General features: G+C 44.0%; 1 protein-coding gene across 3 annotated transcripts in view; it reads left to right on the top strand.

Annotated features, from left to right (window-relative positions):
• The window catches only part of SESN3 (sestrin 3), a 48,305-nt gene that overhangs the window by 10,850 nt on the left and 15,650 nt on the right, over positions 1-21,805 (top strand). For 2 of the 3 annotated variants that reach the window (XM_075491066.1, XM_075491067.1), the window contains exons 2-5: positions 13,312-13,377; positions 20,005-20,202; positions 20,949-21,131; positions 21,520-21,756. In XM_075491066.1, coding sequence (XP_075347181.1) covers positions 13,312-13,377; positions 20,005-20,202; positions 20,949-21,131; positions 21,520-21,756 — 684 coding nt within the window. Of the gene's footprint in view, positions 1-10,268; positions 10,284-13,311; positions 13,378-20,004; positions 20,203-20,948; positions 21,132-21,519; positions 21,757-21,805 lie in introns of those variants that run through there. The other variant, XM_075491068.1, reaches the window with a different exon arrangement.

Consider the following 21,805-nt stretch of genomic DNA (forward strand, 5'->3'; position numbering starts at 1 on the left):
GAGGGTATGCTGGAGCCGTCTTTCACACATGGCTTAGAAAAGCAAAATGGGAATGGAGGTGGAAGGAAGGTCTCCCTCCATGCCCCTGCTCTTTATGTCACTGATGCAAAAGGTATTAGATAAAGCTGTAGTTACTTGACCTATTTATCCAACAGAAACTTGCAGTACAAGCAAAAGCAGTTTGACTATCCAGCACTGTTGCTGTTTTGTATGGGACACTCCTTTGGGTTAAGCTGTGCCTCATGAATACTTACAGGCAGCATCCAGCTTCCGACATGAGTAATTTGTCTTGTTTGAGAAGCTAGGTCTATGGCGTTGGTTCTTGTTTCCCAGAAAAGTTGGAACACCCGTTGCATGGTCTAACTTCTGTCTGTACAGAGCTAAGCTGGGTGCAAATAAAGGCTGTGAAGGTGTCTCTTCAGAGCTGGACCTACTCTGATGCAAAGGTCTTAGTTTGGGTTTGGTAACTTCATTCAGAAAAAGGGCAAGTAGGCTGGAATGCAGTGGAGTGTCTCATTAGGCAATGCATGTTAATCACTATTCTGTAGCTACAGAAGACGTTATTCAGGCAGAGTATAAAACAAGTGGTTTTATTATTTCTGTAGTACTTGCTGGTGATTTTTTGTACAGTCATTAAGTCACTAAAACATAGCCAAAAGTCCTCTTAGCAAAAGCATAACCAGTAATCTGAGGAGACGGTAGCGCCTGTTAGCTCTGAGGTTGGAGGTAAATCTGAAGTTCTGCCAATCTGCTGGCCTAGACGGCTGAAGAGAGCAGGAATAGCTGATCTGTCTCTGGACATGTCTGTATTTACATGCAATAAATCTTCTATAACAGTTACGAGTCTTAATTTTTGAAAATCGGCATCTCTTTTAAGCTGTCGGGAAAATACATTTGTACCTTAGGTCTTTGCTGCCACCAGCTCAGCCATGTTAAGTCTTTGTTTTGGAGATTGTATCTCAGTAATGACTCACTTTGGTAAGATATAGCTTAAGATGCAAAATGTTCTTTAAAAAAAAAAAAAAGAAGAAAGAGGAAGAAACTGCCTTACTGCAAGTATTGTTACGGTCGTTCCAGCAAGTTGGTGGCTTTCAGATGTGCTTCTGAGATGAAGCCCTTCCCCTGTTGGTCCCTTGCCCAAACCTCTCCCAGACTAATCAAACATAAAACAGTTAGCGTGTCAGCTCCTTGCTCATTGTAAAACAGTCTCCAGCCTTTGCAAGCAAGACTCCTTGGAGAAATAATTTGCCCTAATTGGTGACTATTTTAGGATTTCCTATCAGGTGACGAATCAAAAGGGCTCACCCGTGGTTTTCCATCTGTGGCCCTTAGCACCCATAAGATTTCTCTGGACTTCTTTCAAGGAGGCTGTGTAAGAAAATTTATTTCAGTAAACTCATATGCATGGTGTAAGTACCACCTTCTTCTGAAAAATGCTTATGAGTCAACTAATCAAAAAAGGCTTAAACTCCTGGCTTAGACAGCAAGGCGCTTGCTCTTGGAAATTGTACCTTTAGGCTAGAGGTAAAGCGTGTTAGGGAGATTTTATTTTTTGTCTGGCACGTTCTTTCTGTTTGAGTCATCAACCAAAGAAAGATGGCAAAAAAAGGTGCTTCTCTCAAAGCAGAGCATTGCTCCTTTTGGACGTCCAGAGGGACTATCCGTTTCCAGGCAGAGCTGTGAGAACAGCATCAGTGTTCCTTACGTTATCTGAACTGTAACAAAGATGCTCAGTGGTCATCAGCTGTACGTGAGCATTCGTCTGAGAAACTTGTGCCAAGGGGGCTTCTCATTTTTTTTAAATTTTCAATGGATTAACTTTTTAAATTTTTAGGAACATTGGCCACAAGTTCTGCTTGCTATAAACTAGAAACCTTATGTCAGCCTCATGATTTAGTATTTTTATGTCGGCTTGAATTTTAATGTGAACAGCTTAGCTGAGGTTCTTCAGGTAGTATAGCCAATGTCTGCTTATATTCTTCCAGGTAGATACCATCAATCTAAACAAGCATCATCTGCCCATCAAGTGAGTAAGGAAGGTACATATTTATATTGTCTTCATGTTTTAACTCTTCAGGGTTTTTTTTCTTAACCTTTTTCAGATCTAAGCTGATGTCACTTCTGATGAGGCACATTCAGAAAAGGGGAAAAAATAACTTGCTTCCTAACAAAAGTGTTAGTAAATAATTATAATGTAATGTACTCAAGATTATGAATTAAATTATGTGATACCACCCGTGTTGAACAGACAGTGTAGGCATGTGCTCACCCAGGCACTGAGGAGCTCCATAATGTGGGCTGCATCTTTTAGGCTGGATTAGCACAATGCTTGTTTCCACAACAGTCCAGTTTAGTTGAAGTGTCTCTTTGGGTGATGCCAATTCTTAAATATATTAGAAAATGTATTTCATTTTTTTAATAGCATTTATAGAATAAATAGTATTCTTGCACCAATCTGCTGCAGATATAACAGCACTAGAGCAGGTCAGATCAAAACTCAGTGTCCTGTCTCTGACAGTGGCCAAGGGAAGGTATCTAAGGCAGAGGACACGGAATGGAGCAAGTGCATTGTGACACTCCCTTGGCACTGTCTCCCAGTCTCCAAGTATTTGCAACTTGAAAACTTCCTGAGCTGGAGGTGGTTTCTCCATATTTAATAACCGTTCTTGCATTTCTCTTCCTTGAACAATTCAGTTTTAAACACACGCCGACTTCAAGTCCGCAGCGTCTTACGGCAAGGATTTCCGCAGCTTAGTTGTGCATTGTGGAAAAGGTGAAGTATCTCTCCTTGAGCTTGTCGCCTGCTGGTTGGTCCCTAATCCTTTTATTGGAGGTGGTAAAAGCACGCTATGCATGGACTGTGACAGCCAGGAGGCAATCAATTAAAATACCTTGACATGCTTGTGACAGCAAGCTCAGCAGTTCAGAGTAGCTTTCCAAGACTCGAGCTACCGTGTTTCACAATCCTGTGTGAAAAAGATGGCAGAAAGCTAGCTCGGGGGGCTCCAGTGTGGAGCTGAGCACATTTCCCTCTTTTATCTGGGTGAGAGGATTTGTTTTTCTGCATTTTGGCAAGTTACTTCCATGACTCTTAAGATAGTTCCTGCACACAGACTCAAAATAACTGCTATGATCATTTTTCACATAAAATGTGTGGGAAAAGCAGTTTGAAAACCCATGCTTCTGCCATCTGCTTGACTTTCCTATGTCTCAGAATAGAATTTGGTTTTTTATAGTACCTGGTAAGTGAAAGGTGCTTGGGAGCATGCTTCTGTAACAGCATATTCTGAGACACTATTTATTTGCTCAGTAGTAGTTTTTATCGAGCTGAAAACACTACAAGGACACAGACTTACCAAGAGGGAGTGTCGGCAGGGACACGTGGTGAGTTTATTTCTGCAGTGTGGGGCTTCTGCGATTTTAGCTTTTCCTTGAGATGCAGCGAAGAAGCAACTGTGATACGCTTCAGGTAACGATATGCTCCTGTGCAGCGGCTGCGCTGCTCTTCCGCTAAAATTCAAACTTTCCACTAAAACGCCCTGGTTCGATGGTTCTCACCAGTTGGCCGAACAGGGGAGCAGGCAGAGCGCATCGCCTCCTGCATTTTAAGAGAACAGCTACAAGAAGCAAGAGCTGTAACCAAGCAGTGACATTGTGTGGTGAAATATTTGGTGCAAAGTAGTGGAAGTGCCTGGGAAGCAGGACTGCATGGTCTGAGGTCTCACAGCTACAGGTCAAACAGCTTTTCACATTGGAGAGATCCTCAGACTTCGCCTTCTTGAGTTGAACGCTGGTGGATTTCCACACTTCGCTAGTAAAGATTTTTCAGCGTTTGGTAGTTAGTAAATATGTAGTGTTTGACAATAGTCACGAACATTGCTTGACTAACACCTCAGCCAGCAAAATACCTTGTGTGGCCAGGACACCAGTGCAGCCTTGTTGCTCCGGATAGCCTATCATGCAAGTAGTTGGAGCTGGGAAGGAAACAATTTTAGCGAGCTGGTGCAGAGGTCAGAGCCCAGCTTCCTCCCCTGCAACTGCGGGGGGATTGAGATGCTAATCAGAGGAGGATATTGTTACTATTTTTTCCATTAAAGTGCAAAGGTAGGACTCTGTACTTGCTGTGAGCAGATCTCTTTATGATACTATTCAGTCTGAACTGTCTAGCTTCATCATTTCAACTGAAAACTCAGCAGTGGCTGAATTAACGCTTGTCTGGTTTCTCAAGCAGGTTGTGCAGCTGAGCTCTACGCGCCCGCCTGACTTAGGAACTGTTAATCAAGGACTTCTTTAAAACTGTTAGCCAAGGACTTCTTTAAAGCTAGCTTTAAATACTTCTAGAAGAGCTGCAGTTGTACTAGTGACCGCAGTGCAGGCATAACCTTAAGAGTCTCACCCTTGGTAAAAATCTAAATCGTAGTGTTTAAGGCACACTGCGCCTGAATTGTGCCTCTCTGTGCTCTTTGTCATCATGAATGCGACAGCAGTGCCAAAGAGGAGAGGTGAGAGAATGCAGCCTCGATGCCGGTCCCTGGTTAAACAATTCTCCCAGTCTGCTTTTATAGTAACTTGCACTTAAGTGCATCTTCCTTCCTATAAACCCTTGGTGAGCATGATCTCTGCTGGAATACTGCAGCACTTGAGGATGTTCCAGCATGAATTGCAATGGAGTCCGTTAAAGGTTTTCTTTAAAATACATTGTTGGAGTATTTTGCTGTGTACTGGTCTTACATTAATCTAATATTTCAAACATTTAGCATCTTTGAAATACTTTAAAAAAAACCCAAACCTAAGCCATTTTCTTCACAGTAGAAGAATGCCATTATGGATGAACACCATTCAATTTTGCTTGCTTACAAGGCATGTATTTTCAGATAATACTTCTATTAAAAATTCGGTAGAGCATTCTTGGGAGGCAGTTCTGCCAGAGATACATGACAGATTTACATAACCCTAGGGGTCTTTCTCTCTTTTTTTTAATATGCACTGGTTATGCCTCTCCGATTGGCGGTATGCCCAATAAATCAAATGTGTGTGCATTTATGAATTGAAGTATTTAACCATTCAATTACTGTATTGTAAAGAGGCTGTGCTATCAGTAGTTAATTTAGGTATTAATTCAGGCCTGTCAAAGCAGCTGCTGTTTTATCTGTACTTTCTATCAAATGTTTGTTCTACCTGTTGGCAGTGGTTTGCTGTGTGGATCAAATGGGGAAGTCGATATGGTCTCTCCGTAGGAGGACAGAGACCACATGCGTGACCACGGCTGCTGCCCTTGCACCGAGCACGCAGCCTCCCGAGCACGTGGGACCCCGCTGGCAGAGCGAAACCGGGCTTGGTTAGATGGGCTGTGCTCGGGCAGGACGAGGCAGCCCTCTGCATGGGAGGCGGCGGATTAAAGGATATGCCGTGCTGCTTCAGAGGCTCTTCGTTAGCAAGCAGCGTTGCTGTCCTGGCTGGTGATGAGGCAGATTAACTTGATGCAGTTTTGCCAATTTAGTGGCTGAAGGCTGTGTTCCCCAAACAAGATAATATTGGTCTGTCTCAGTATTGGACTGTCTCAGTCCAAGTCAGACTTGGACTAAATCTGAAGGTGGAAGCGGGCCAAGGTACAGATAAAACAAGTCCCAGCTTAAACCGCTGAAGTTTTCCACTGTAACTTTTGCCCTTGATATCTGATGCTGTTGAAACATAGAAAATGCTCTTCTGCTGTGCTCGTAGGATTTTGAGTCATCTGGATGATCACAAGATCTTCTGTCCTGAGGGCATTTCTTGGGGAGCATACAAACTCCAGTGTTACCATTGGGTGCGTGGGGAGAGAAGGAGGCGAGGTTCTCCATGGACTGATAAGAGGGAAGCTTTGTTTCTCTCTTTTCCCTCCCCACCCCCCCTTCTTTTTTTTTTTGAAGGCTGAAGTAGATCAGAAGACCATTTGTTGTCTGCTAGTAGTATGTGTCTTGCCTAGCTTCAGACCATTATGTTTGATCTGCTTTACCATGGATTCCTGTTAGTCTATGGAGGAAAACCAAGCCTTTCCATGGCACAATTGATCTCATCCTCAGCGAGACATCATCTTTCTTTTTTGGTTGTAACCAAGGTCCAGCTGGCTAACTCTGATTCGCATGTCTGTGTTTGGTCAGTTGAGTTTCAGCCTTGGTATCTGATAAGGATTGGGGCATGGATAAGAACTCAGATTTTGAGGTTTGGCTTAAATTAGATGGAAGTGAATCTCTAGCAGTGATTCACTGCTAGAAGAAGTGGCTGTTTGTCTCTCATCCTTTTCATGTGTTAATAATCGATGTTTAGGTTTGACTGCTGGCATCTTCAGTTGAGCAAATCTCGTGAAGATCTTTCAATTTTTCCAATCACGACCCTCAGCCTTACTTTCTCGGTTAGATGTACTCTGTCCTTCAGTTACATCAAGATTAAGTTACAGGTGTGTCTTTTATTTGATATATTCAGCTCTAATCTGACAAAAATACAAAACACAGTTCGACTTTTTAAATAAAGAGGTGTTTTGCAGCATACCTGTTACTCTGACATTTGACTTGCAGTCCTTGCCTGTCTGCTCCCAGTTGCAGTTGAAGGTTGGTTTTGGTTAATAGCTGTAAATAACTTTGAAATTATCTCCAGGACAGGGAGAGTGATGCGACCCAAGTAGGACTAGAAGAGGGTGTAGATGTAGGCTTTCTTTATGAAAAAAAGGAGATAGGCTTTTCTGTCAGTAACTGCATAGTCCCTTCTGAGTTTCTCTCCCTTGGATTGAGTGTACCGGGTATCTTTCAAAGATCGAGGAACCGCTGTTGGACTTCTGCTGCTTGGCCATCCATCTTGGGTTGGGTAGAAATTGCTGCCCTTTGGTTTCTAATTAGTGTGGATTGTGTTCTTAATAGCTGGTGGAGGGATGGGAACTTGGGATAGGCTTCCTTTTATTGTGTGAAATCCAAAAGGGCTGTAACCTGTTACCAAAGCAAAAGCTCCCCATCAATTGTACTGCACTGGCTCTCTTCCCAGCTCCTTGCACCACTTCATCAGCTGTTAGGCACAAAGATGCCAAATTCTTAATGTTAAAAGTGGCTGTTTTAAGTATTTTGAAATGCTGTTCTGTAAAAAAGATTTCCTACTGTTTGACTTCCTCTGCTAATTTTCATCTTTATCGCTTAGTTTGCATTTTTGGAGTTGTACGGTCTGTTAAGAGGAAGAAACCGTTGCAAAATCACTTGAAATACCCTTAGCAAATGACTGTAGGCTGGGACTTTTACTTTGTGAACTCTTAACATTTTGACATTGTTTGTTCTGAACATCTCTTTTATTGCTTCTGGAGATATGTCCTGGGTTTAATTATAGGAATGAGGCAGTCGTAAAAAGGAGTTCTGCACTGTCAGCAAATAAGGTGTTGTGCATCATCCAAATTACTCCTTTTCACATTTTCTCTTTTGTCTTTTGGCTTTTCTTTCTCTAAGGAAATTGGTTTGAAAACCAGGACACCAAACTTTATCCTTCTAATGTGTATCCAAATTTTTGAAGTTGCAACACAAACTTAATTTAAGATGAATTGCAGATATATTCTGAAGCTATAAAGCTCCCGATTTTATTAGATGAGATGCCATAAACAGATTTTTTCTTTAAAAAATGATACATCTGTAAATGTTTGTCAATAAATTTCAAAATTTCACAGCTTTGATGAATATACTTTTTTGTTCTTGTCAATCAGAACCTCCCAGGAGTACTGACATGTGAAGGCAAGTAAACTGTGTCTATTTGGTTTTCCTTTTAGTCAGCAAGACTGCGTGTAGCTTTAAATATTATATTAATCCTCTATAAATTTATGAAAAGTATTAAAGTTTCCACCTAAAATGAATTGGATGCATCCGGAACTTCTGCCATGTTTCTAAACAGCTCTTCCTCTGACAAAGTTAGGTGAATAAATTAAAATGCAACTTGGCATACGTAGAAATAAACAAAATCCCTCTCTCATCCTAAGGAAGGGTTTGAATAATAGTAGAAGCTAAGATACAATCAGTGTTCAGGTAATTTTTTTTTTTCATGCTTTCTTCTGTCTTCAGCGAGGGTAGAATGAGCAGACAGTCCAGTATAATTGTAAAATTGTATTAGGCATTAATGAACCCCAGAGCATTTGGCTGTGATCAGAGCAAATGGAGGTGGACCCTGCTCCGGGATCCAAGAACCAAGAGTGGAAATGTGTTCAGTAAGCAATAACAGGTAGGAGAGGCCAGTCTGTAGGTAGGGTTTTAACCAGCAGCAGCAAATAATACTGCCTGTGCCGTGTGAACTCAAATACAAGGCATTTGTGTATGCCAGACTGAAAACCAAAAGTGGGCTCTGTAGCATCCAGTCCGTGAGATTGAACTGGCATTTTTTGAAGAACTGTAAGGTAAATCTGAGACTGGGACAAAATCGATCCCTTTGGGGAAATTCAGCCCCAGATAGGGAGTCCTAAACCCAATTCTCCACTCCCACCCTCAGTGTCCAAACACCCGGTGCAGCCAGCAAAGGCCCGAAGGTAACCTGGCTCAGTGTCACTAGGTTTGAGGGTAACCCAAACCACACTCCAGGTACTGTGACCACTGCCATGGTGCCCAAGACCTGCATTAAGTATCATTTAGGATGCTTAAGGGTATCCAGGGCATCCATAAGGACTGGCAGACACTATACGTACTTTTGGGAAGCCCATTCTCTTCTGGGGCGGTGGTTGGATGCCAAGCAGGAGACTCCAGGCAGTCTTGAATGGTGCTCAACTCCTGTTTTTAATGACACTATGCCTCGCTCTCGCTTTCTGCTGGAGAAGGAGTTTAGGCACCTCAAAGAAATGGAGACGTCTCCATGTAGGTGTCCCAATGACGGACTTGACTCCAGATTATTGCCGCAGATGGTAATGTGTGTTATAAAGAGATAGACCGCTGAATTTGATAACAAAGATCCTTAGAAATGCTAGATGGTAGCAAAATTGCTTGTAGATTATAATATAAGAAAAGGTGTAATAAATAAGAAATACATACACCTCACCTTCCCCCCCAAAAAAAAATTCCTGCTTGGTTAGGAAAAAGAGTTTGTTCTTCAGGAGAAGCTAATTTTGGGGTGCCCTTAGGATTTATATTTGAACTAATGCTGTTTATTATCCTGATGTCTTTACAGTAGTGGCGGTTTTTGTCGGAGTAGAGGCTCTGAGCCCCTTCATGGGTGTTTCCCAGCCGCTTGCGCTGCTCCAGGAGTTCGCAGGGGCACGAGCGGCAGCATCGCCACGACTCGCAAAATTCCCTCTTGAGGTGCAAAATGTTTCTTCCTGGTGATTTTTTTTGTTCCCCCCCACTCACAGCATGACCAGTTGATGTCGAGTTCAGGATGAATTCGTTTTTATGTGCCACGTGCATGAGAAGCCCCTGTACACCCGCGTCAGTGCAGCCGCTTGCTTCTCGCCTGTGCTTTCTGCGTTCATGGGTATTCACAAGTACTTCCCAAACCAGCTGTTCGATCAGCCCCGCCAGCTCGCGGTTCCATTCTCAAATAAAACAGCCTCCTTTTACAGCTTGCTAAAAACAGTTGTTTCTTTAAAGCTTGAGGACGCGGTGACTCATGTGATAGTGAAGAGAAAGAAGGGTTATTCTTTTGCTGTAAGCTTTGGGAGGAAAGCCGCCGTGCTGCCTCAGCACTGGCCAGGCTCGTGCTTGCTCCCGCTTGGGCTTCACGGCCGCGTTGCCAGCTGAGTGGCTCTGGCATCCCTTCCTTTGCCGCGGCAGCCCGGCAGCTATTTGCGATGCAGGTGCCATGTCCCAGTGCCCACCGCCCCTTGGCTCTGGAGGGAAGTCACTGCCACAACTAAAAATAAACCCGTGAGACGGCAAGTCGCAGCTTTTGGCTCTGAGGGGTTTGGGCAGAGCTTGCCCAAGAATGAAGGTGTTTCTTGCAAATTATAGACGTGCAAATGGGAAATGGTTCCATTTCATCGCTGTTAAAATTCCTGATATTTCGCTCCTGACACCGTTCCAAGTGCAGCTTAAGGAGAGAAAGCAAGTCACAGATAAAGCTTGCTCAGGCCTGTTCTTTCAGGAATTCCTGCAGCAGCTCTCCCGTGGTCTGCAGAGGTCTCGTTCTGCTGTCCGACACCGCGGCGTGCTACTGCAAAGCCTGCTTCTGGGCTCTGCCTTGCAGTGGCCCCTCTCCCAGTAACCTGCTTGGGCTCAGTTTTCTCTGCTTATCTTTGCAGCTCTTCATCATCTTTCTCCTTCCGAAGAAGCTCCCCCAAAAAAGGCTCTAGTTTTAATGTAAGTGGAGTTGGTTGCAAACCTTTTAAGGTAGCTTATTCATACTCCGGCAATGCGTTTCTGGAGGAACGTGAAGCAGAAGATGGCTGGTGTACGTGTGTACGGCGTTTTGGTTGCTGAGCAACCTGTTTCTTGCTTCAGCCACTTAGCATAAGAATCCAGTTCCAAATAAGATATTAGGGACGCCGGCTGACTTACCAATATCTAGGGTAACCTGCAAGGACTAGTTGGACAGGAAAACGAACCCGCTTTCTTGGGAAATATGAAGCTTTGCAAGAACTTTCACCATAAAGGACCATATACGCGCAGTGTTGCTTTGTAATTCCCATATGTAGTTTTTCATCTTTGGGTTCTTGGGTAGACCTTAAATCACTGCTCTAGATAAAGTGTGCCCAGAAGCAGGGGTTCTTATCTACAGTTTGACAAAGCCAACGTTATCTTTCTCAATTCTTGTAAACTTCCCATGTTTTTATTAATAGCATCCTGAGAACTTGGGCAACCAGATGATGTTTGCTCCTTTTCTTCTGACAAGCTTGTTTTAACCAGTTTTAATAAAATGAAAGCTTTGGCATGAAGGCAAAGTAATCTTCCGTGTTGATGGAAGGGAAGAGTATACACATCTAATATAGAAAAAACCCAGCTCCCTGAAAGTGTGCCATGATTAGACTCACCAACTTGAATTATTATGTTTGGGGTTTTGGTTTTTTGTTCTTGCTTTGGTTGTTTGTCTTGTTTTTTCCAGGCTTGTGTTTTTTAGAACTATCTCCACCCAAAAGGAGCTGGGTTTTGTCCTTTTTGTAGTATATTTAATACACCTCAGTTTTTATGTCTGACTATCTCCTTGGCTTTCTGTCATCCTTCACAGGAATTAATCGGAGGTACTTGCCTATGTTCATCCACCCAAGTACCATTTCCTCCTTTCCTTCTCAGCAGTAGCTTATCTGCAGGGTCAATAGCAGTCACACTGAATGGGGAAACACGGGAACAGAGCCCAGATCCCGCTAGAAAAAGCATATGCATTTTTTTGCCCTGGTCTGGCCTCAAGGACCAGCTTTGCAGAGCCTGAAGAAGCAGGTTATAGGTCAGAGAGCGAGATGGAGAAGGCAGTGGTTCAGCTCTTGTTTAGACCTGTGTTCCAGCAAGAGCTCACAGTTGCAGCTATCCAAGTTGTCTTGCTCGCACAAGCTGCTTCCTCCAGATTATTCAGTATGAAATGAAGGTTTTAAACTCTAATATCCAGATAACCTTCATAAAACAAGTAAAATGCAACCTTAATAGTAATCTTGGAAAGCATTTCTTTTTTTAATGTTGGCAGAAATGACTGGCTGCTAGCAAGACTCTGTATTTAAAGCTAGAAGATGCTTCCTGTGCCTTGTGTAGCTGTGCGAGGAAGGGGTTGCATGTGCAGATACCCGGTCTCTCTACACCCTTTCTTCTTACTGTAGACTGAGTACATTTGATTCGTAAGAACTATTTTATGGTATTTTGGGGCTGTGACAGCAGGCAGCGGTTGCAGTAAGTTGTCTCCTGGCTGCTGGGCTTCACACAGTAGATCCAGCTTATTTCTGCATCTTTTAGCAGCTAATTATTCCAGAGTCACAAATCTAATTGTCCTGCGAGAGTTTGCTTTCCTGCATAATCACTGCTGATTTTTGCGTGTTTTTTCATAATCTAATTTAGAAAGGACAGGATGTTTTTAAGGAGCAGGACAATAGTTACGCAGCTCCAGTGGCTTCATTTTCCTGTGTGGAAATCGGTGGCACACTCCTTCTGGGACCAGCGCTGCTGTTCATGCATATGGCGGTTAAGCTTAAGCCCCCTGGTAGGAGGTATTTAAGGGTCATTTGTTATGGAAAACCTCGGACTTTTATGTTAGGGGCACGAAATATTTAGCATGCAAATCCGATACGGCTCTTGATGGATAACTTATTAAGTCACTAATGCTGCGGTGCAATTAGCGACTTGAGAAAGGGTGCAGCCATAGTTTCCAGATAGGTGGGATATAACCATAAAGAAGAAAAGACAAGAAGCAATGGCTTTAAATTACTGCAAGGGAAGTTCAGGTTAGACATTAGGAAAAGTTTCTAAAGATCCAAGGAACTAAATGACCTGGAGAGACAGAGGAACCTCCCGCAGGGTCTTTAAGAGGAGGTTGGACCAATGTTGGTCGGGAATGACGTGGACAGTGCTGGTCCTGCCCCTGGTGAACCCGAGGAGCAGGCAGCCTCCCCAAGGTCCCCTGCACACCTCTGGCTGTCCGCAGCCATGCTGTGAAAGCCTCCACAGTTTATCTTAGTTCAATTTCTTATCCCTAATAAATCAAAAAAGTCCTCTGGCTCTTGTTACGCTATCAGCCTGTTCTGTACTAAATATATCATCCTCGAAGGGCGTTTCATGACTTCTACCTGGGGTTTGCGCACCAAGGCTTGTACCGCATGTGGTGTTTTCCTCCGGGCTCGGCAGCTGAGCAAGGCGGCCATTTCGTCGGGTTTCTAGAACAAGTCTTTAATTGGGTCTTGCTGGTTTGCGTGGACTGTGCTTTTCATGCCAATATCGGGCACACAAAGTGCTTTCGGTCTTCTCAACGCTGAGGATCTCATTAGATGCTGATATTGAAGAAAACAACGTCTTGCTTATAATTTCCCGATGGTGGCTTTTTTTCCTGTCCACTTTCTGAACTTCCATTCAATCCAGTAAATGGCTAATTTTAGCGTCGTGGCAAACGTTTTACTGCTGTTGTCTATTTATCTTCAAACTGGTCTATAAAGCAATCGGGATTAGATTTTTGGGGTTTTTTTCTGTCTTATCCCTTGCCAAAATTGGTGCCGTTCATTCATGCAAAGTACAGGGGATGCAAAGCTGATCTAACCAATGTGGTGTGATGGCTTCACCTCCTCAGTGGGCTGTAAAACACTCAGGTGGCCTTGGGAAGAGAACCTAATCCAGGCCTTGAAGATCTCATCTTGCAAGATAAAGCATATTAATATGGTATTCCTGACGCTGACCGAATTATGTGACTGTTTTGCAGGAAAAAAGAGTACAAGTCTCCCCGCCATTGACAAGAGGACCAAGTGCCTTTATACCAGAGAATGAAGTAAGTTTGCGGTTAGCTGGGCTGGGCGGGTGGTGGCTTTTAAAATGGAAATACTGAAGGACCGTTTTACAATCCTGCTTGCCCAGTGGTACTCAGATGAGCTTCTCTGCGAGCAAAAGCAATGGTTTCTCTGGAGCAGGCTCCAGTGGGTAAGAACCACCCTGCCCTTTCACACAAGTGGGGCCATTTGACATCTTTTTGGTCGTCAGCACTCCTGGATGCAGCCGTGAGTGCCGGCTCTGCTCTTCTCATGGGGGATGATCACTTACTACTCTTAATGCCAGGCCTAAGGGGAGGCATATCCAGTATTGCAACGGTATGATTATACAGCTGTCAGAGCAGTGTCTGACCTTCAGTTTGAGAGAACCTGAAAATATGACTAACTCCTTAGACCGTAACTGTGGCTCTTGAGAGAATTTACAGTTGAAAGGTACAGTTTGACTTCAAACTCAAGATTTCTGCCCATGATTTAATGTTCAACTTAATCCTTGGTTTGCAGCTTGCTGCAGTAAGTAGAAACTTTGTTATGGTGGTGTTCTCCTGTGATCTCAATCTTCACAGAGCATTATTGCCTGGTACGGCCCTCAGACTATTACCCCCTACTGCTCTTCCATGTGGGGGGCGATGAAGCTGCCACACGAAGTCCTAGGGCGATCAAAAGAGACTTCAGGGCCTTGGGACGGCTAGTAAGGGACTCTGGAGCACAGGTTATTTTCTCCTCTCTCCTTCCAGTTGTGGGCAGCGACACAAGAAGGAACAGAGACACCCAATCTCTTAACTCATGGCTCCGTGGCTGGTGTCATCGCCACGGATTTGGTTTTTTTGACAACGGGATGGCCTACACAGCACCGGGTTTGCTGGCGTCTGATGGGATTCATCTTTCTCAAAGGGGAAAGAGAATCTTTGCTCAGGAACTTGCGGGGCTCATCGACAGAGCTTTAAACTAGACCCGAAGGGGGAGGGGGGTAATATCAGGCTTGCCCGAGGGAAGCTGAGGGATGATGTGCCACGGTTAGAGGGAGCGGGTGCCAGCGAGGGCACTCAGCCTGTGTCTCCGAGATGTGTGGGGTACGCTGGGGCACAGCCGAAGTCGAACAGAGTTGAGCCAGGGGATACTGAGGCAATGGGAGCCAAGAGGGAAACGCCAGTGAAACGCCTCAAAGCACGCAAGGGGTGTTCTTCTATGAAGGAGACATGGACGACAGCCCAGCTGAAGTGCCTCTACACCAATGCACACAGCATGGGCAACAAGCAGGAGGAGTTGGAAGCCATTGTACCTCAGGAAAACTATGATATGGTTGCCATCACGGAAACATGGTGGGATGACTCACACAACTGGAGTGCGGCGATGGATGGCTATAAACTCTTCAGAAGGGATAGGTGAGGCAGGAGAGGTGGTGGGGTAGCTCTATACGTTAGGGAGAGTCTGGGTAGTTTAGAGCTCGATGATGGTGATGATAGGGTGGAGTGTCTATGGGTAAGAATCAGGGGGAAGGCCAACAAGGCAGATATTGTGGTGGGAGTCTGTTACAGACCCCCCAACCAGGATGAGGAGACAGATGAACTATTCTATAAGCAGCTGGGAGAAGCCTCACGATCGCTAGCCCTTGTTCTTGTGGGGGACTTCAACCTGCCGGATGTCTGCTGGAAATACAATTCAGCAGAGAGGAAACAGTCTAGGAGGTTCCTAGAGCGTGTGGCAGATAACTTCCTGACACAGCTGGTGAGCAAGCCAACGAGGGAAGGTGCCCTGCTGGACCTCTTGTTCACCAACAGAGAAGGACTTGTGAGCCATGTGATGGTTGGAGGCCGTCTTGGGCAGAGTGATCACGAAATGATAGAGTTTTTGATATGTGGAGAAGCGTCGAGGGGGGTCAGCAAAACTGCCACTTTAGACTTCCGGAGGGTGGACTTCGGCCTGTTTAGGAGACTGGTCGACAGAGTCCCCTGGGAGGCAGCCCTAATGGGCAAAGGGGTCCAGGAAGGCTGGACATTCTTTAAGGAGGAAGCCCTAAAGGCACAAGAGGGGGCTGTCCCCAGGTGCCGAAAGACGAGCCGGCGGGGAAGAAGACCAGCCTGGCTGAATAGAGAGCTCTGGCTAGAACTCAGGAGAAAGAGGAGAGTCTATGACCTCTGGAAGAAGGGGCGGGCAGCTCAGGAGGACTACAGGGGTGTAGCAAGGCTGTGCAGGGAGAAAATTAGAAGGGCCAAAGCTGAGCTAGAGCTCAATCTGGCTGCTGCTGTAAAAGACAACAAAAAACACTTCTTCAAATACATTAGCAGCAAAAGGAGAGCTAAGGAGAATCTCCATCCCCTAGTAGACAGGGGAGGGAACACAGTGACCAAGGATGAGGAGAAGGCTGAGGTACTTAATGCCTTCTTTGCCTCAGTCTTTAATAGCAGGGCCAACTGTTCTCTGGGTACCCAGCCCCTGGAGTTGGAAGATAGGGACGGGGACCAGAATGGAGCTCCCATAATCCAGGGGGAAATGGTGAGTGACCTGCTGCACCACTTAGACACTCACAAGTCTATGGGGCCTGATGAGATCCACCCGAGAGTACTGAAGGAACTGGCAGATGTGCTCACCAAGCCCCTTTCCATCATTTACCAGCAGTCCTGGCTAACTGGGGAGGTCCCAGTTGACTGGAGATTAGCTAATGTGACGCCCATCTTCAAGAAGGGCCGGAAGGAGGACCTGGGGAACTACAGGCCTGTCAGCCTGACCTCGGTGCCGGGGAAGCTGATGGAGCAGACCATCCTGAGTGCTATCACACAGCATGTAGAGGATAACCAGGGGATCAGGCCCAGCCAGCATGGGTTCAGGAAAGGCAGGTCCTGCTTGACCAACCTGATCTCCTTCTATGACAAGGTGACCTGCCTAGTGGATGAGGGAAAGGCTGTGGATGTTGTCTATCTAGACTTCAGTAAAGCCTTTGACACGGTTTCCCACAGCATTCTCCTGGAGAAACTGGCTGCTCATGGCTTGGACGGGTGTACTCTTCGCTGGGTAAAGAACTGGCTGGACGGCCGGGCCCAAAGAGTGGTGGTGAATGGAGTTTACTCCAGTTGGCAGCCGGTCACAAGCGGTGTTCCCCAGGGCTCTGTGTTGGGGCCAGTTCTGTTTAATATCTTTATCAATGATCTGGACAAGGGGATCGAGTGCACCCTCAGTAAGTTTGCAGACGACACCAAGTTGTGTGGGAGTGTTGATCTGCTGGAGGGTAGGCAGGCTCTGCAGAGGGACCTGGACAGGCTGGATCGATGGGCCGAGGTCAATTGTATGAGGTTCAACAAGGCCAAGTGCAAGGTCCTGCACTTGGGCCACAGCAACCCCATGCAATGCTACAGGCTTGGGGAAGAGTGGCTGGAAAGCTGCCTGGCAGAGAAGGACCTGGGGGTGTTGGTTGACAGCCGGCTGAATATGAGCCAGCAGTGTGCCCAGGTGGCCAAGAAAGCCAATGGCATCCTGGCTTGTATCAGAAATAGTGTGGCCAGCAGGACTAGGGAAGTGATCGTGCCCCTGTACTCGGCACTGGTGAGGCCGCACCTCGAATCCTGTGTTCAGTTTTGGGCCCCCCACTACAAGAGAGACATTGAGGTGCTGGAGTGTGTCCAGAGAAGGGCAACGAAGCTGGTGAAGGGTCTGGAGCAGAAGTCTTATGAGGAGCAGCTGAGGGAGCTGGGGTTGTTTAGTCTGGAGAAACGGAGGCTGAGGGGAGACCTTCTCGCTCTCTACAACTCCCTGAAAGGAGGCTGTAGAGAGGTGGGGGTCGGTCTCTTCTCCCAGGTAACAAGTGATAGGACAAGAGGAAATGGCCTCAAGTTGCGCCAGGGGAGGTTTAGACTGGATATTAGGAAAAATTTCTTCCCTGAAAGGGTTATCAAGCATTGGAACAGGCTGCCCAGGGAAGTGGTTGAGTCGCCATCCCTGGAGGTATTTAAAGGAGGTTTGGATGAGGTGCTTAGGGACATGGTATAGTGGTGGTCTTGGTAGTGTTAGGTTTACGGTTGGACTCGATGATCTTAAAGGTCTTTTCCAACCTATACGATTCTGTGATTCTGTGATTTATTGATCAATTAATTATTTGGGATCGCTGACTATAAAACCAGGACCTTTGTTTTGTTTTAAGTAGTTGCTAAAGCCAGATAATTCACATGTTAGAAGGGCCAGAGAGACAGTTTGAAAGACAAGATAGCTGCTGTTCTCTGAGTCTCTCTCCATTTATACACCAGCAAGGTTTGAATCTAAAAACAACCGGAGTGTAAAGGCTGGCAACAAGAAAACATAATGAAATAAAAAGGAAGAGAGGTCAAAAAGAGTCTTTTAGACTTGAGAAGAGGGGAGCAGAATCAGTTCCAGCCAGCCAAACTTGTGAATAGGACTTCCCTTTCATATGAAATTGAGATGCCAAACTTCTTAACGACTTAATTTTTCTCATAAAGTCAATCATTGTATAAAAAGTAGAAAAATAAATGGAGTTAAAATGATAACATGTTTTGAGAGCATTGTTAATGAATTTGTTTCACAGCTGGTACAGTTGGTAAAGGCGCTAGCCAAGGGTGCAGGAGTAATCACTGAGTAGCTCTCAGAAAGGAGTAACCCCAGTGGTTACCCAGTGTAAGCAGGGAACCTCCACCTGTATGGATAAAACAGCTATTCAGTATCATGAACAAATGTTAAATATTGTTTGTTAAGCAAACTACTACCTTTTTCCCCCATTCCTTAGCACGAAAGAATACTGTGGATAGGAAGGATGCAGTTAGAGATTGGTAACACACTGAATGTCTCACAAATCTTCATAATAACACTGCTCGTGTCAAAGCCTGCTTTATTGTCATAATGGAAGGAATACGGACAGAGCAATAACAACTTAATTGTTAAGGTTCCTGTTAAAGTGCCGTAAGGCTTTAAAAGCAGAATAAAAAAACATGTTTGTGAATCCATGGATGGTAATAAATCAGGAGGAAGTACATATACAGTATGAAGAGGATAGTAATATAGGTGAAGATAAATCTCAGAAGCAATAATGCCACGTATTGCTATGCCTAACGTAGCAACATGCAGTCCTTCAGGATTATATTTCAATTTTGTCAGCAGAATTTCTTCTCCATAACTTGTACTGTTACAAGGAAAACTCCTGACAAGCTGGAGAAGATTAGAAACCTTACCAGAGACACGAAAAGTATGATTTCCCCAAGAAACTACTAAATGAGACTAAGATCTCTTAAATACATGGGAGATACACTTGTTGAAGAATAAGGTGGACTCCTTGGAGTGGAGCGAGGTAATAATAATAATAATGTAAATAAGGTAAATAATAATAAATAATAAATAAGGTAAATAATAATACTGTAATAAGTAAGATAAAATGATCTCTAATGTGTGAATAAACTTCCAATGGTAAAAACATTCTTAAGGAAAACTGAGGAGGCATCATTTTGGGTACAAAACACAGAAAAGCTGTCATAGTAAAGAGCTACACATGTAAAAATGATGGAGCTGCCTAACTGCATCGCTGCTTCTTCCCTTTCTTTCTGGGCCCTCAAATTAGAACAGGGAAGTACAGTGGTCAGAAGTGAAAATGTAGTATGTTGTTCGTGTTTCTTTGTATGAAACTTCTCTATAAGATTTGATGGAAAAATATTTGAGGCATGGTCCATTCATCAGCCCATCATAAAGAAGGAAAACACATTTTAAATAGAGTATTTCAGCAAAAGCATTGTGTCTTCTTGGTTTTAGGCACTTTCTATCTTCATGTGGAGTAAACGAGCTAAAATGTTTTCTCATTTCATGATGTTTGCAATAGTAAGCTGGCTGGTTTAATACTGTGCAGTTTCAGGATAAATACTGGGTATTCTAGCCTTGTGCTTGTAACTTCAGTGGTGAACGTGTTGAGAATGGCTGTTCTTGGTGATAAACACTGAGTAATAGCACTAACACTGTGTCAGGGCTTGCAATGCAAGAGCTACTTACTCTTTTGCTGTTTCATTTCATCTTGTGCCCAAGGTTTGGATTGGTTGGAATAATTAAAGAACAGCTTTTGTTTAAAGAAAGCATTAAATTCCTATTCTAAATAATACTTGAATGTTATGGACAAATTAGCATTTGATCTCCTCTTCAATTATACAAGCACAGAAGGGGTAGATTGCCAGGCTGTTTCTATAATTTGGTTACATAACCCAGTTCCTCTCCATTAATTTTGAAATTGGTTTTAGGGCTGAATGCTCGGGTGGTGTGTGTCTGTACAGGCTGACTTCCATAGAGACTTTACTTTCCATCTAGCTCTTGCTTAATTCCAGCTCTCTGCACAGATTTGACTTTAAGCATCTGCAAGTTTAGCTGTTTTGGAAAGATCTAAGAAAAATGGTTTTGGTTTTCATAGAAACATATTAAAATAACAGAGGTACAGTGTAAAGTGCTCTTCAGTTCTCAGTTTGCAAGTAACATCTGTATATGTATATTCACACGCATGCAAGCATGTATATTTACAAACATACATCCAGATCTCCAGCATTGCCTTTAAGTTTGTACACAGGCAAACCTTTCATACCGCAATATGTTTCTCTCCAGGGCTAAAGCTAGAGAAAATCTCTTTCTCTGTTAAGTTTGTCTATCTTATTTTTAAGGTTATGCAAGCAAATGGTTTGGATGAACGTACTAATCTTCTTGTGGAAGAATACTCTACATCTGGTCGCCTGGACAACATCACGCAGGTCATGAGTATCCATACTCAGTACCTGGAGTCTTTCCTCCGCAGCCAGTTCTATATGCTGCGCATGGATGGGCCCCTTCCTTTGCCCTATAGGCACTACATTGCTATAATGGTATGTACCAAAAGGCTATATATTTTCTCCTGTGACCTTGACTTGTGTATTATTTACAAAAGAAGAAAAAAGGAAGACTTTAGAAAGGAGAGACTAGTGTGATATTTTGACAGAGGGTGAATTTTTGTAGTTTATTTTCATCAAAATAACGCATGCCTAGCCAGAAGGTTTTCAATGAGAAGGGAGACTTGGCAACATACGTATTTCTGTTTCCCACAGCGATACACTTCTGACATGGCCATGGGAGTGAGGTTTTACAGAGAGCAGTTAAAACTGTGTAGCCTTATTTCTGGGTATGTAACCATCAGCGTGCAGCAGTAGGAGGAGAGGCAGTCACAACAAATTCCAGGTGGACACTAGGAAAACAATTTTTACCATGAGGATGTTGAGACATTGCAACAGGGGCCAAGAGAGGTTGTGCGATCTCCAGGGATGGAGATCTTGTCTGGACAAGGCTCCAAACAACCTGATCTAAGTCAGCCCTACTGTGAGCAGGGGTTTGGACCAGATCTCTTCTAGAGATCTCTTCAACCTAAATTAGATTCTGCAATTCAGAGTAAAGTAATCAAACATATTTTTATTGGAGAATCCTCCATACTGTATAGAAATGGATTGCAATATAAAACATGGTCCTTTAGAATGAAATTGTATTTTTGTTTTGTGTTAGTAACCGGTCTTCCACCTGCAGCAAAATCAGATTGCATGCTAATGTGCTGCCCTTTTCCCTCTGTGTTTAATTATTCCAGGCTGCGGCCAGACATCAGTGTTCCTACCTAATAAATATGCACGTTGATGAGTTTTTGAAGACTGGCGGGATTGCAGAGTGGTTGAACGGTTTAGAATACATTCCCCAAAGACTGAAAAATCTGAATGAAATAAACAAACTCCTTGCACACCGGCCCTGGCTAATCACGAAAGAGCACATTCAGGTACCTGTTAAGTCATGCCCTGTAATAGCAGTAAATGTCCAGTAGTAAAAACTGCTAAGAACTACGCAAGTGTCTGGTTAGGCTTCATTACCTAGAGTTAAAAAATGCAGGGAAGTACTAGAGCATTGAATAAGCCAATAAATTCTTCTGTGTGACAAAGCCAACAAGATTTACTTTTTAGGAATAGCATTGGCTAAAATAACCCCAAAAGAAAAGAGGTAAAATATTAGATGTCTCTTTTTTTCATCCAGTGGGAGTTTGTGTGCAAGAGGAGTATGATGTTATTGGAAGAAAGGAATTGATCCCTTTTTAAAATACATAGTGTTTTATAGAAAAGCTGGGGGCCAAAAGAAATTTTATATTTACACTTCTTTTATTCTCATTTCAGAAACTTGTCAAGACTGGGGAAAATAATTGGTCTCTTCCTGAACTGGTGCATGCTGTTGTCCTGTTGGCACATTATCATGCCTTGGCAAGTTTTGTATTTGGTAGTGGCATTAATCCAGAGAGAGATCCGGATACGTCTAATGGAGTCAGACTTATAGCAGTCAACAACTTCTGTGTCTGTGATCTTGCCAATGACAACAACATAGAAAATGCATCCCTCACAAGTAGCAACTTTGGGGTTAGTGTCGCAAGAAGATCCTTCTGCTTGCCTCTGTTTTGCATTAGAA

The sequence above is a fragment of the Mycteria americana genome, chromosome 1, assembly GCF_035582795.1.
Source record: "Mycteria americana isolate JAX WOST 10 ecotype Jacksonville Zoo and Gardens chromosome 1, USCA_MyAme_1.0, whole genome shotgun sequence".
NCBI classification, from domain to species: Eukaryota; Metazoa; Chordata; class Aves; order Ciconiiformes; family Ciconiidae; genus Mycteria; species Mycteria americana.